The sequence below is a fragment of the Ammodytes marinus genome (assembly GCF_949987685.1).
Source record: "Ammodytes marinus genome assembly, contig: scaffold_240, whole genome shotgun sequence".
Lineage (NCBI taxonomy): Eukaryota > Metazoa > Chordata > Actinopteri > Uranoscopiformes > Ammodytidae > Ammodytes > Ammodytes marinus.
Window position 1 is genome coordinate 23,434 of NW_027648216.1, and position 11,968 is coordinate 35,401.

Consider the following 11,968-nt stretch of genomic DNA (forward strand, 5'->3'; position numbering starts at 1 on the left):
TCCGCTCAGGAGGATTATTCAGATTATTGGCAGAGGTGATTTTACACCAATGAGGACATATTTATGAAGGAGGATATTGATTTTAGCTAATAAATTACTTAAAATGTTACTAGGGCTGGCCCGAATTATTCGAATACTCGTTCGGAAAATTAGTATTCAGAGCTTCGTTTTTTTTTTTTTTTTATAATTTTTTTTTTTCAACATTTTTTTTGCAAGAAGCTAGTACTGCAATATAATATAAAATAGTTTTATATTTGGATATAAAAGTTAGTAATATTGTAGTAGTAGTAGTATTGCTCATTTAGGAGGATATTACATCACTAAGTGTCATAGCGCATCCATTACTTCACCTCCGAGCGCGTAAATCTTCAACAAAATATGCAGATACTGTCAAAATCGGTTCCAGGGAGTATACAGGGATTATTAACGTTTTTTTTTTTTTTTTTTTTTAATGTTGTTTTTGATGGTGTGTTTTTCTGGAACGAATATTCGCTCGGAAAAACCAACGAATATTCAAAGCCCTAAATGTTACACAGTGTCCCTTTAATAACATCACTGAGACACTAACCAGAGTTGTCCCCGGGCGCTCGAGGCTGCTCTGCCCCAGCGTTGGGCCCCGTGCCTGGGGAGCGAGAGGAGAGGATGTGGAGGAAGTTATGGAGGATGGGCGTCCGTCTGACCGGCTGGGAGGGAAGGAACGAGCGCTGACGGAAGTGAGTCATCTCAACACTGTCCATCGGCACCTCGGAGTCTTCTTCATTCTGGAAGACAGGGGGAAATATATATCAGTGTGTGTGTCTGTGTGTGTGTGTGTGAGTGAGTGAGTGAGTGAGTGTGTGTGTGTGTGTGTGTGTGTGTGTGTGTGAGTGAGTGAGTGAGTGAGTGAGTGAGTGAGTGAGTGAGTGAGTGAGTGAGTGAGTGAGTGAGTGAGTGAGTGAGTGAGTGTGTGTGTGTGAGTGTGTGTGAGTGAGTGAGTGAGTGAGTGAGTGAGTGAGTGAGTGAGTGAGTGAGTGAGTGAGTGAGTGAGTGAGTGAGTGAGTGAGTGAGTGAGTGAGTGTGTGTCTGAGTCAGTCAGTCTGTCTATACGTCTATCCATCTGTCTCACTAAAATGTTATTGGTCGGCTATCGGATATTCAAAATGAAAGTGTAAAATGTGTTTTTTTTGTTTTAGAAATTGCTGCCAACATTACCACAGCGATTAACAACAGAAACAGTCTCACACACACACTTTCTTACCTGCCTCTGTCTGTCTGTCTGTGTGTCTGTGTGGGTGTGTGTCTGTCTGTGTGTGTGTGTGTGTGTGCGTGTGTCTGTCTGTCTGTCTGTCTGTCTGTCTGTCTGTCTGTCTGTCTGTCTGTCTGTCTGTGTGTGTGTGTGTGTCATAAACACATTTCTTACCTGCCTCTGTTTGTCTGTCTGTTTGTCTGTCTGCGTGTGTGTGTGTGTGTGTGTCTGCGTGCGTGTGTGTGTGTCTGCGTGTGTGTGTCTGTCTGTGTGTGTCTGTGTGTCATAAACACATTTCTTACCTGCTGATTGGAAGGATTGACTATCGCTGTCAGGAGGTTGTGACCGAGAGGATCGAACCTCACCAACCTGGAACACACACACAGGAAAGATACATGATTAATATGTTACACACACACACAGACAGACAGACAGACAGACAGACAGACAGACAGACAGACACTCACGACTCTCTCTGTCTCGCGGCCTGTCTTCACAACAGCAAAAGGCTCCGGTCACACACACACACCCCTCCCCCCGAAACACACACACACACGCACACACACACACACACACACACACACACACACACACACACACACACACACACACACACACACACACACACACACACACACACACACACACAGACAGACAGACAGACAGACAGACAGACAGACAGACAGACAGACAGACAGACAGACAGACAGACAGACAGACAGACAGACAGACAGACAGACAGACAGACAGACAGACAGACAGACAGACAGACAGACAGACAGACAGACAGACAGACAGACAGACAGACAGACAGACAGACAGACAGACAGACAGACAGACAGACAGACAGACAGACAGACAGACAGACAGACAGACAGACAGACAGACAGACACACACAGACAGACAGACAGACAGACAGACAGACAGACAGACAGACAGACAGACAGACAGACAGACAGACAGACACACACACACACACACACAGACACACACACACACCTGACTCTCTCCGTCTCGCTGCCTGTCTTCACCACAGCAAACGGCTCCGGTCGGCTCCAGTCCCAGAAGTGAAGCTCGTTGCTGGTTGCTATTAGCAGCAGCTGAGCCGTCGGGTGGAAAGCTAACGAGGCTATCGCTACGTTGCTCTCTGTGAACCAGTTCTCACTCCCGCCCTGTAGGAACAACACACAACTTGTTATTCACCGAAAAGTACTTCACATAGCTGCAAGGCAAGTTTATTTATATAGCACAATTCAGACACAAGGCCACTCAAAGTGCTTTACAGGGGCAAGATTAGAATACATAAAACACATTAGAAAACATTTAAATCGAATAAAAGAAGCAAATTGCAGGTTAAAATGGAAACAAAAAAAGTCTTCAGACTCGATTTAAAAGAACTGAGAGTTGCAGCAGACCTCAAGTTTTCTGGGAGTTTGTTCCAGATTGTTGGTGCATAATAACTAAAAGCTGCTTCTCCTTGTTTAGTCCTAACTCTGGGGACTGTAAGTAGACCTGTCTGTCTGTCTGTCTGTACGTTTAGTCCTAACTCTTGGGACTGTAAGTAGACCTGTCCCAGACGACCTAAGGGCTCTGGACGGTTCATAACGTATCAGCCATCTGCAGCCATCTCTTCGACCCTGACGGCTTCCCTGTAGATTTTTTTAATTCCAGGCTTTGTGAACTGGCAGTTATTTGGGAGGGATTATTTTTATTTTTTAATGTTTCTTTTGAAGTGTCATAAGTTGCTTTTTATCTGTTCTTTTCAACCTAGCACTTTGTCATATCATAAAACCAGATAAAGAGATTTTGATTTAAAAGTACTTCACATAAAAACACGTCTTACATAAAAAAATATGATAATTTGTAAAAAAAAAAAAAAAGTTATTTTGTAAAATAATGTGAATATAAATAATGTAAAAAAATATAAAATCAAAGTTGGTGAAACATAAAAAAATAATTTGAGTTTTGAGTAGAATTATTCTTCTAAAATAAAAATGGTTTGTTTGAACGAGGGTCTAAACCACTGTGGATGATTGATACTTGTCCGTGTCTACTGGAAAATATTTCTTGATGAACAAAGAAGATGACATTTTTAATGTAGAATTATACTGCACTTAATTTCATTGTAATTGTAGCAATGACATTAAACCTGCAGTGTGTAGAATTTTGTGTTTTATTTCCTAGCAGATTTTGTAGAAAGTAATTATAATATCCATAAGTACGTTTAATTTAGTGCATAATAGCTGAAAAAATTTTTTTGAATTATTTTTTTTCCCTTAGAAAGGGTCTCATATATGTCCATATTTCTGCATATTTTGGACCAAGGCCTAGTGCCGCCATCTTGAAAGTGTCATAGTTGGAATGTCATCAGGTGCATTGTTTAAAATTTAGAATTGTTCTTGTCCTTGAAGGCCACTGTAGCTTCTGTTATTATTCTAAAGGGTTGGGGTTACCCAGGGAGCGTTGCATTCTAGAACTTTGTAGAACTTTCTTGATGATGTCATATTACACACTGCACCTTTTTTTTTTTTTTTTTTTTTTTTTTTTGAAGATATTTTTTGGCATTTTTATGCTTTATTGATAGTGCAGAGAGACAGAGGTGAAATGGGGCAGAGAGGGGAGTGACATGCAGAGAACGACCGCGGGTGGGAATCGAACCCGGGTCTGCTGCTGGGCCCGGCCCGGGAGGGGGACGCCTTACCAACTGAGCTAAAGGCGCCCCCTACACACTGCACCTTTAAAGAAATTATAAATTATAAAATATTGTTAAAAAAAAATTAAAAAAAATAAAAGTAGGTGAAACATGTAAAAAAATTATGAAATTTTGAGTTGTAATTTTTTTTTTTCTAACTAAATATTGTTCTAAAATAGAATATGTCCAGTGTTCTAAACTACTGTTCTTTGTCTGTCCCACTCACATGCAGGTCCCAGATGCGGACCTCTCCGTCCAGACAGCCGGAGGCCACCAGGCCGGGGATGGTGGGGTGAAAGGTCACGCACCAGGGGGTTCTACGGTGGCCCACGAGGGAGTGGAGGCATTTACCCGTCTTCACCTCCGTTATGTAAATGTTGTGGTTCACGTGTGTGGAGGCCATCAGCGTCCTATGAAGAAATATACAAGAAAACAGGAGAGTTAGTTCATTGCGCACACGCACACACACACACACACACACACACACACACACACGCACACCGAGTAATATACAAGAAAAATTCAATTAAAAAAACTAGCAGGAAAATGTGATCCCTGGAACACTGTTAGAAGTTAGAAAGCTTCCTGAAGAGTTACTGCTTCAATGTTGTTGTTTACAATTAAACATGCAACTTAGTTCATTTAAAAGGTGCATTGTGTAACTTTTGTGTGTGTCAGAGAAGTGAAACATTTTCTAAGGTTTAGTCTCATAACTGAATAAACAAACTTTCCTCACAGGAAAATGTGATCCCTGGAACACTGTTTGAAGTTAGAAATCTTCCTGAAAAGTTACTGTTTCACTGTTGTTGTTTACAGCAGCAGGGCCCACAGTTTGGTTTACAAACATATTCTAGTCTTAACCTTTGGTTCCAGGTTCCTCAAGATAATTTTGATTTATGATGATAGAATTATTCAATACTAAGAATTACATGTAGAGAAAATATGTTTAGTAAACTAACTGCAGGCTCTGTGAATGTAAACAAACCCCCATCCTCCCCTCTGAAACTACACACTGACCCTTTAAACTACACAGTGACCCTTTAAACACATTTGTAAATAGATGAGTTGAAACATTCTGCAGTCTTCTCACCGGTCGGGGCTGAATGCCAGCAGGAAGGTTGAGCGAGGGCTGTCCGGCAACTCCACTTTCTGTCAAATAAAAACATTTCAACACATTTGGTTAAATTTTGTTCAAAACTCTGTCGCTGTTCAAGAAAGACAAGTCAGAACAAACTGGGAAAATGGAACAGAATGAATCAAACCCTCAGTTCAACAATACTTTGTTTTAGGAGAAAGTTTGGTCGTCCTTCTGCCCAGAAATTAAGATTAAAGGTGCAGTGTGTAACATGACATCATCAAGAAAGTTCTACAAAGTTCTAGAATGCAACGCTCCCTGGGTAACCCCACCCCTTTAGAATAATAACAGAAGCTACAGTGGCCTTCAAGGACAAGAACAATTCTAAATTTTAAACAATGCACCTGATGACAATCCAACTATGACACTTTCAAGATGGCGGCACTAGGCCTTGGTCCAAGATATGCAGAAATATGGACATATATGAGACCCTTTCTAAGGAAAAATTAATTAAAAAAAATGTTTTCAGCTATTATGCACTAAATTAAATGTACTTGTGGATATTATAATTACTTTCTACAAAATCTGCTAGGAAATAAAACCCAGAATTCTACACACTGCAGGTTTAAAGAGCGTTGTGTGTATTTGGAACAAATATATACAATACAAAGGTTATGATGAAAGCAGTATTATCTCCACCCCACAAACAAACAAACTAACAGACAGACAGACACACCCACTTAGACACACAAATACACACACAGACAGACAGACAGACAGACAGACACACACACAGACAGACAGACAGACAGACAGACAGACAGACACACACACACACCCCCCACCAACACACACACACACACGCACACCCACCCAGTAACCGACCTGACTCTACACACACACACACACACACACACACACACACACACACACACACACACACACACACACACTAACCCACCTGACTCTGCCATTTCATCCATCGTACTTTCTCCTCCACTAGCAGCTGAAGCATCCTGTGGGAACTCCTGCTCTGAGCGCCTGTCTCTCTGCTTAGCAGGATCCTCACTGCATTCCTTTGACGGGCCGCCATGACGGGACGGGACGGGGGTAGGGGGGGGGGGGGGCAGGGGGGTGACTACAGCGGCGCCCGGGCCCAGGCCATTCACTGACTAGGCTGCAAGGGGGGAGAGAAATACATTGGGTTAAAAATAATATTGCTCTTAGTAAGTTCTCATCCGGGCATTTCTCGCCTAAACAAACTTGCATACACACACACACACACACAACATACTCAAATTAGTATGAGAAGGACGTTAGTAGGCCATTTCGAACACAGCCACACACACACACACACACACACACACACACACACACACACACACACACACACACACACACACACACACACACACACACACACACACACACACACACACACACACACACACACACACACACACACACACACACACACACACACACACACACACACACACACACACACACACACACACACACACACACACACTGTCTAGGCTGCAGGAGGGGAGGAGGAATACATTTGGTTAGAATATATATACAAAATATACACAACCACAACATACTCAAATTGGGTAATCAAACAGTGGCCCAGAGGAGGAGGAAAAAATAGGGTTAATATTGAAAGGGGCACTGTGTAACATTTTAAGTAATTTATTAGCTAAAATCAATATCCTCATTCATAAATATGTCCAAGAGCAACACACACACACACACACACACACACACACACACACACACACACACACACACACACACACACACACACACACACACCCTTCATCAATACCCCCATATTGATTGACAGGTATTTTAACCAATTTTTTTTTTTAACAGCAGATTAACTGATATCACATTTGTCATCATTTGAGGGGAAAAAAGGATACATTATTGATGGTTTATAATCCTCAAAGGAATCTATTGTTTCATTATATGCAATCTCATTCATTTTCGCTGTGTCGCAAATCACTTTTTCACTCGTCATTTTGACAATAAAATAAAGATAAAGATTTGAAGGTTCAATTGATGGGGTCTGAAAACACACAAGTGCCTGCAAAAAGCCAGTAGTGTTAATGCAGAGTGCAAATTCCTTTTTAAACTCAGACACACACACACACACACACACACACACACACACACACACACACACACACACACACACACACACACACACACACACACACACACACACACACACACACACACACACACACACACACACACACACACACACACACACACACACACACTTAAACTCTCTCGCAACAACCCAGCGATCAACACATTACTCTGGGATCACACAGGCTTTTGCACAGACTAGAGAGGGATCATCACATTAATATAAGGATCTTTTCACTCCGGCCTCGTTTAGTTTGGACTGACACACTTCTACGTTTGATCACAGGCTAAATTCAAACCCTGCGTTCCAATCCCCATACTAGTATCTACTATTTAGTTTGGTAGAAAAAAAGATTTAGGATGTCCCGATTCTTGTGGGCAGATGTAGGATGGTAAGAAAATGAAATACCCAGATGTCCTACTACATCATCTGGCCGAGATTGTTAGTGTTAATAACGACAATTGCAGCTCAAAAGGTATGTTTTCAGTATAGAAAAAGGGAATACTGCTGCAGTGCAAACAACCAAGGTCTCCAATAAACAAAATACTTCTAGAATAAAAGGTGAAAGTTCCACACCGCGATCAAAACCAAGCCTGAACATTTGACATATTTACGTCATCTTAGCGCTAATTATATTATTATATTTTCCATTACTAACTTTCAGCTCCATTTTCATATTGTTTGTTGCCATAATTTTTTTTTTTTTAACCTTTATTTCTACAGGTAAATCCCATTGAGAGCGAAGACTCTTTTACAAGGGAGACCTGTTCCCATTTACACGTTACCATTCACACACACACATTCATACACCGATAGCAGGCTAACTATCGACATTCACACGAGGCAAGGTGGTGTGAAGTGTCTTGCCCAAGGACACAACAACCATGACACAGGTGGCAGGGCGGGGATCAACCTCCAACCCTTTGATCATCGCCGACCTGCTCTACCAACTGAGCCACAGTCGCCCCAATTTAATTATTTTTAAACTGTTTTGTCAGTGATTCTTGAGAACGCTTGTCAAAATAATGTTGTCAAAATCAGTGATTATCCTCATGTACTGTGTGAGTGCTATGAAAATAATCCAGTGTTAATATACACAGCCTAGGCTCTGTAAACAGGCATGTTGCTTTACTAGGTGGTGACTCTTGTTAACATACCCTTTGTTTACATACCAGTTTACAGAGCCTAGGCTGTGTATTAACACTGGATTGTTTTTCAGCACACACACACACACACACACACACACACACACACACACACACACACACACACACACACACACACACACACACACACACACACACACACACACACACACACACACACACACACACACAGGTAGGTAGCAGATCATGAGGAGATATTCACTCATTTTGACGATAAGTGATTTTGACAACAAGCGTTCTCCAGAATCACTGACTCCACCTTTGATGCATGTTGACATAAATTAACACACACACACACACACACTCACACACTCACACACACACGCACACAAATAACACATAGGAAAGGTTTTAGACGATTGATTTTGCCTCGGTTGCATTTTTCTCTATGAATTACCAGCTTGTTTTCTCAGTTATGATCGAACGTAATTCAAAATCTTGAACAGGGTCGAAAGAGGTTCAATTAATCTCACGTGAAAATACATAGAAATTGCGTTTGTCTCTATAACATTAGGGAACACAAATAAAAATGTAATTCGCATTGAATCTGAGCGTACACGTGACTGTAGCTGTTATGAGACCAGATCAACCCTTTAATGTGTCCTAAACCGTCCAGAAATCAGTCCAAATGTTTATTTATTTCATTGTTTTTCGCCCTTTAAACTGAGGCTAATGCTACATTAGCTCTTTCCGGATGTCGGTCAGTTAAACGCCAACCGCTGAGGAAAATGCAACTTATTAATAGATTTTAAAAGGTTTAGCTGGTTTATAAAAGCATAAATAAACAGCCAAGGTGTTAATCTATCGGTGTAGGTGTTTAAAAATAACAAAATGAGGCCTACCGTCGTTTCCAGAGCCCATTTCAAATTTCAACCGATGCTAAACCAATGCTAGCAGCAGTTAGCGGTTAGCTCGGCCAGGAACGGAAAATATGTCCGCTATGAATAATTACACTTTCTAGCGCTAACATCGGTGTTTTAGCGCCTATTCTGATCAACTGTGTTCCCTTTAGTCAACACACGACCTCCATTTTGTGTGAAATATGCGGATTAATGGAGGATTTCGGAGTATTTTTTGGTCCAATATTTGACGCCGAGGTGCTACTGCGTAACCAGCTAGCAGGCTAGTTAGCCACACACACACAGGCTGACGAACAGAGCGCCGATAACAATCGATCGATCTCACACACACACACACACACACACCCATACACACAAAGAGCGCCGATCCTAATCGATCGATCACAAAAATCCATTCAAAAATCTAGACGTTGGATGAAGCCAGAGTTAAAATCTTTATTTCATGTTTACAACATACAGCCAAAGTGTCCAACATTTTTGCAGAACAGATTTTTGGAAACAGCCCGTTTTTAATTTATAAATCAAATAACATCACATGTACAGGTCTTAAAAATGCATTTTCAGCATGTTTTTAAGAAGAAAATGTCTCATAAATCCGACAATGAACAACAAATACTTACAATAAAGCCAGACTTAAAATCTTTATGCATTTTTACAACATATAAGTGTCAATACAAGACAAATGATTTTCATACACAGACTACGAGGGAAAACAACCTTCATTTTTAATGTACGACAGATAGCCAACCACTAACATTTTAGTAACAAAAATTTCAACATAAATTTCATTGTTATACTCAAACACCTTTTTTTGACCGTCATATTCATAAAAAAATCTTGACCAACATTTTTCGTTAAATATTTTTTTTTAAGATAAATTCATGAATTCATTAAAGGCCTACTCCACCGGTTTGAATATGAAGGTGTATTGAATTCTGAGATCCTATGTAGTATAAATGTGCGAAAAAAATAGAAATCGGTTCATCCTAGCCTGAGAAAAGGCAGAAAGAGTGTTTTTTTTAACCCTGTATTAATCTTCCTCGTGACATCACAGAAAGATAAATATAGGGTTAACAAAAAACGTACTTTGTAAATATTACTGTGATGTCTTTTACTGTGACATCACAGTAATATTTACAAAGTACGTTTTTTTTAACCCTATATTTATCTTTCTGTGATGTCACGAGAAAGAGAAATATAGGGTTAAAAAAAACACTCTTTCTGCCTTTTCTCAGGCTAGGATGAACCGATTTCAATTTTGTTCGCACATTTATACTACATAGGATCTCAGAATTCAATACACCTTCATATTCCCACCGGTGAAGTAGGCCTTTAATTCATAATATTTATTTTTACTCTGTAACATATTGAGGCAGAAACCTTGTTTGAAATATAGCGGAGTGAGAATTTTTTTTACAACATTCACAGACACCATTGTGTGTGTGTGTGTGTGTGTGTGTGTGTGTGTGTGTGTGTGTGTGTGTGTGTGTGTGTGTTTGTGTGTGTGTGTGTGTGTGTTTGTGTGTGTGTGTTTGTGTGTGTGTGTGTGTGTGTGTGTGTGTGTTTGTGTGTGTGTGTGTGTGTTGCTGTATGTGTGTGTGTGTGTGTGTGTGTGTTGCTGTATGTGTGTGTGTGTGTGTGTGTGTGTAGGTGTGTGTGTGTGTTGCTGTATGTGTGTGTGTGTGTGTGTTGCTGTATGTGTGTGTGTGTGTGTGTTGCTGTATGTGTGTGTGTGTGTGTGTGTGTGTTTGTGTGTGTGTGTGTGTTGCTGTATGTGTGTGTGTGTGTGTGTGTAGGTGTGTGTGTGTGTTGCTGTATGTGTGTGTGTGTGTGTTGCTGTATGTGTGTGTGTAGGTGTGTGTGTGTGTGTGTGTGTGTGTGTGTGTGTGTGTGTGTGTGTGTGTGTGTGTGTGTGTGTGTTGCTGTATGTGTGTGTGTGTGTGTAGGTGTGTGTGTGTGTTGCTGTATGTGTGTGTGTGTGTGTGTGTGTGTTGCTGTATGTGTGTGTGTGTGTGTGTTGCTGTATGTGTATGTGTGTGTGTGTTGCTGTATGTGTGTGTGTAGGTGTGTGTGTGTGTGTTGCTGTATGTGTGTGTGTGTGTGTGTGTGTGTTGCTGTATGTGTGTGTGTAGGTGTGTGTGTTGCTGTATGTGTATGTGTGTGTGTGTGTGTGTGTGTGTGTGTGTGTGTGTGTGTGTGTGTGTGTGTGCGTGCGTGTTGCTGTACGTGTATGTATGTGTGTGTGTGTGTGTGTGTGTATGTGTGTGTGTATTAACTGGGCCCCATTTCAGCAGATTAAGGGTTGATAACATAAACCACAGCTGTACAGACTTGCTTAGAAAGCTGTATGTGTGTATAACAGCTGATGTGTGTGTGTGTGTGTGTGTGTGTGTGTGTAAAAAAAATCTTTAAAAATAAAAAATAAAAACACAGTGAGAGGGAAAATGGACCTCAGACCAACAACCCCTAAATAAAAAGAAGGATAAGACAATGTCAACACAATATTATTATTACAATAAAACACAGGCACACATGATAATACACTTTCAACAACATAATAGAAGAAAAAAACAAGGTTAAAAGATTTGGAAATATAGAAACATTTGTGGCAAATGCATTTGAAAGATTGTCACTTTAAACGTTAAAACCATAATGTTCCATCAGCAGATCATCAGAAAGCCTTCAATAATATAATAATAATATATTATATAGATACACACTCACAGACCACTTTATTAGGTACAGAGGTTACATTTATTGTTAACACATATAACTAATCAGCAAGTCG

At 40.6% G+C, this 11,968-nt stretch overlaps 1 protein-coding gene across 1 annotated transcript in view; it reads right to left on the minus strand.

Moving 5' to 3' along the window:
* LOC307270910 (activating molecule in BECN1-regulated autophagy protein 1B-like) overlaps positions 1 to 9,430 on the minus strand; it is a 32,562-nt gene extending 23,132 nt beyond the window's left edge. Inside the window, exons 1-7 of the mRNA XM_080054793.1 lie at positions 9,163 to 9,430; positions 5,955 to 6,170; positions 5,009 to 5,067; positions 4,145 to 4,328; positions 2,226 to 2,398; positions 1,528 to 1,594; positions 569 to 761 (exon numbers count right to left, since the gene is read on the minus strand). Of these exons, the coding sequence (XP_079910919.1) occupies positions 569 to 761; positions 1,528 to 1,594; positions 2,226 to 2,398; positions 4,145 to 4,328; positions 5,009 to 5,067; positions 5,955 to 6,086 (808 nt within the window). The 5' untranslated portion in view covers positions 6,087 to 6,170; positions 9,163 to 9,430. The remainder of the gene's footprint in view (positions 1 to 568; positions 762 to 1,527; positions 1,595 to 2,225; positions 2,399 to 4,144; positions 4,329 to 5,008; positions 5,068 to 5,954; positions 6,171 to 9,162) is intronic.
* Positions 9,431 to 11,968: the final 2,538 nt, after the last annotated feature.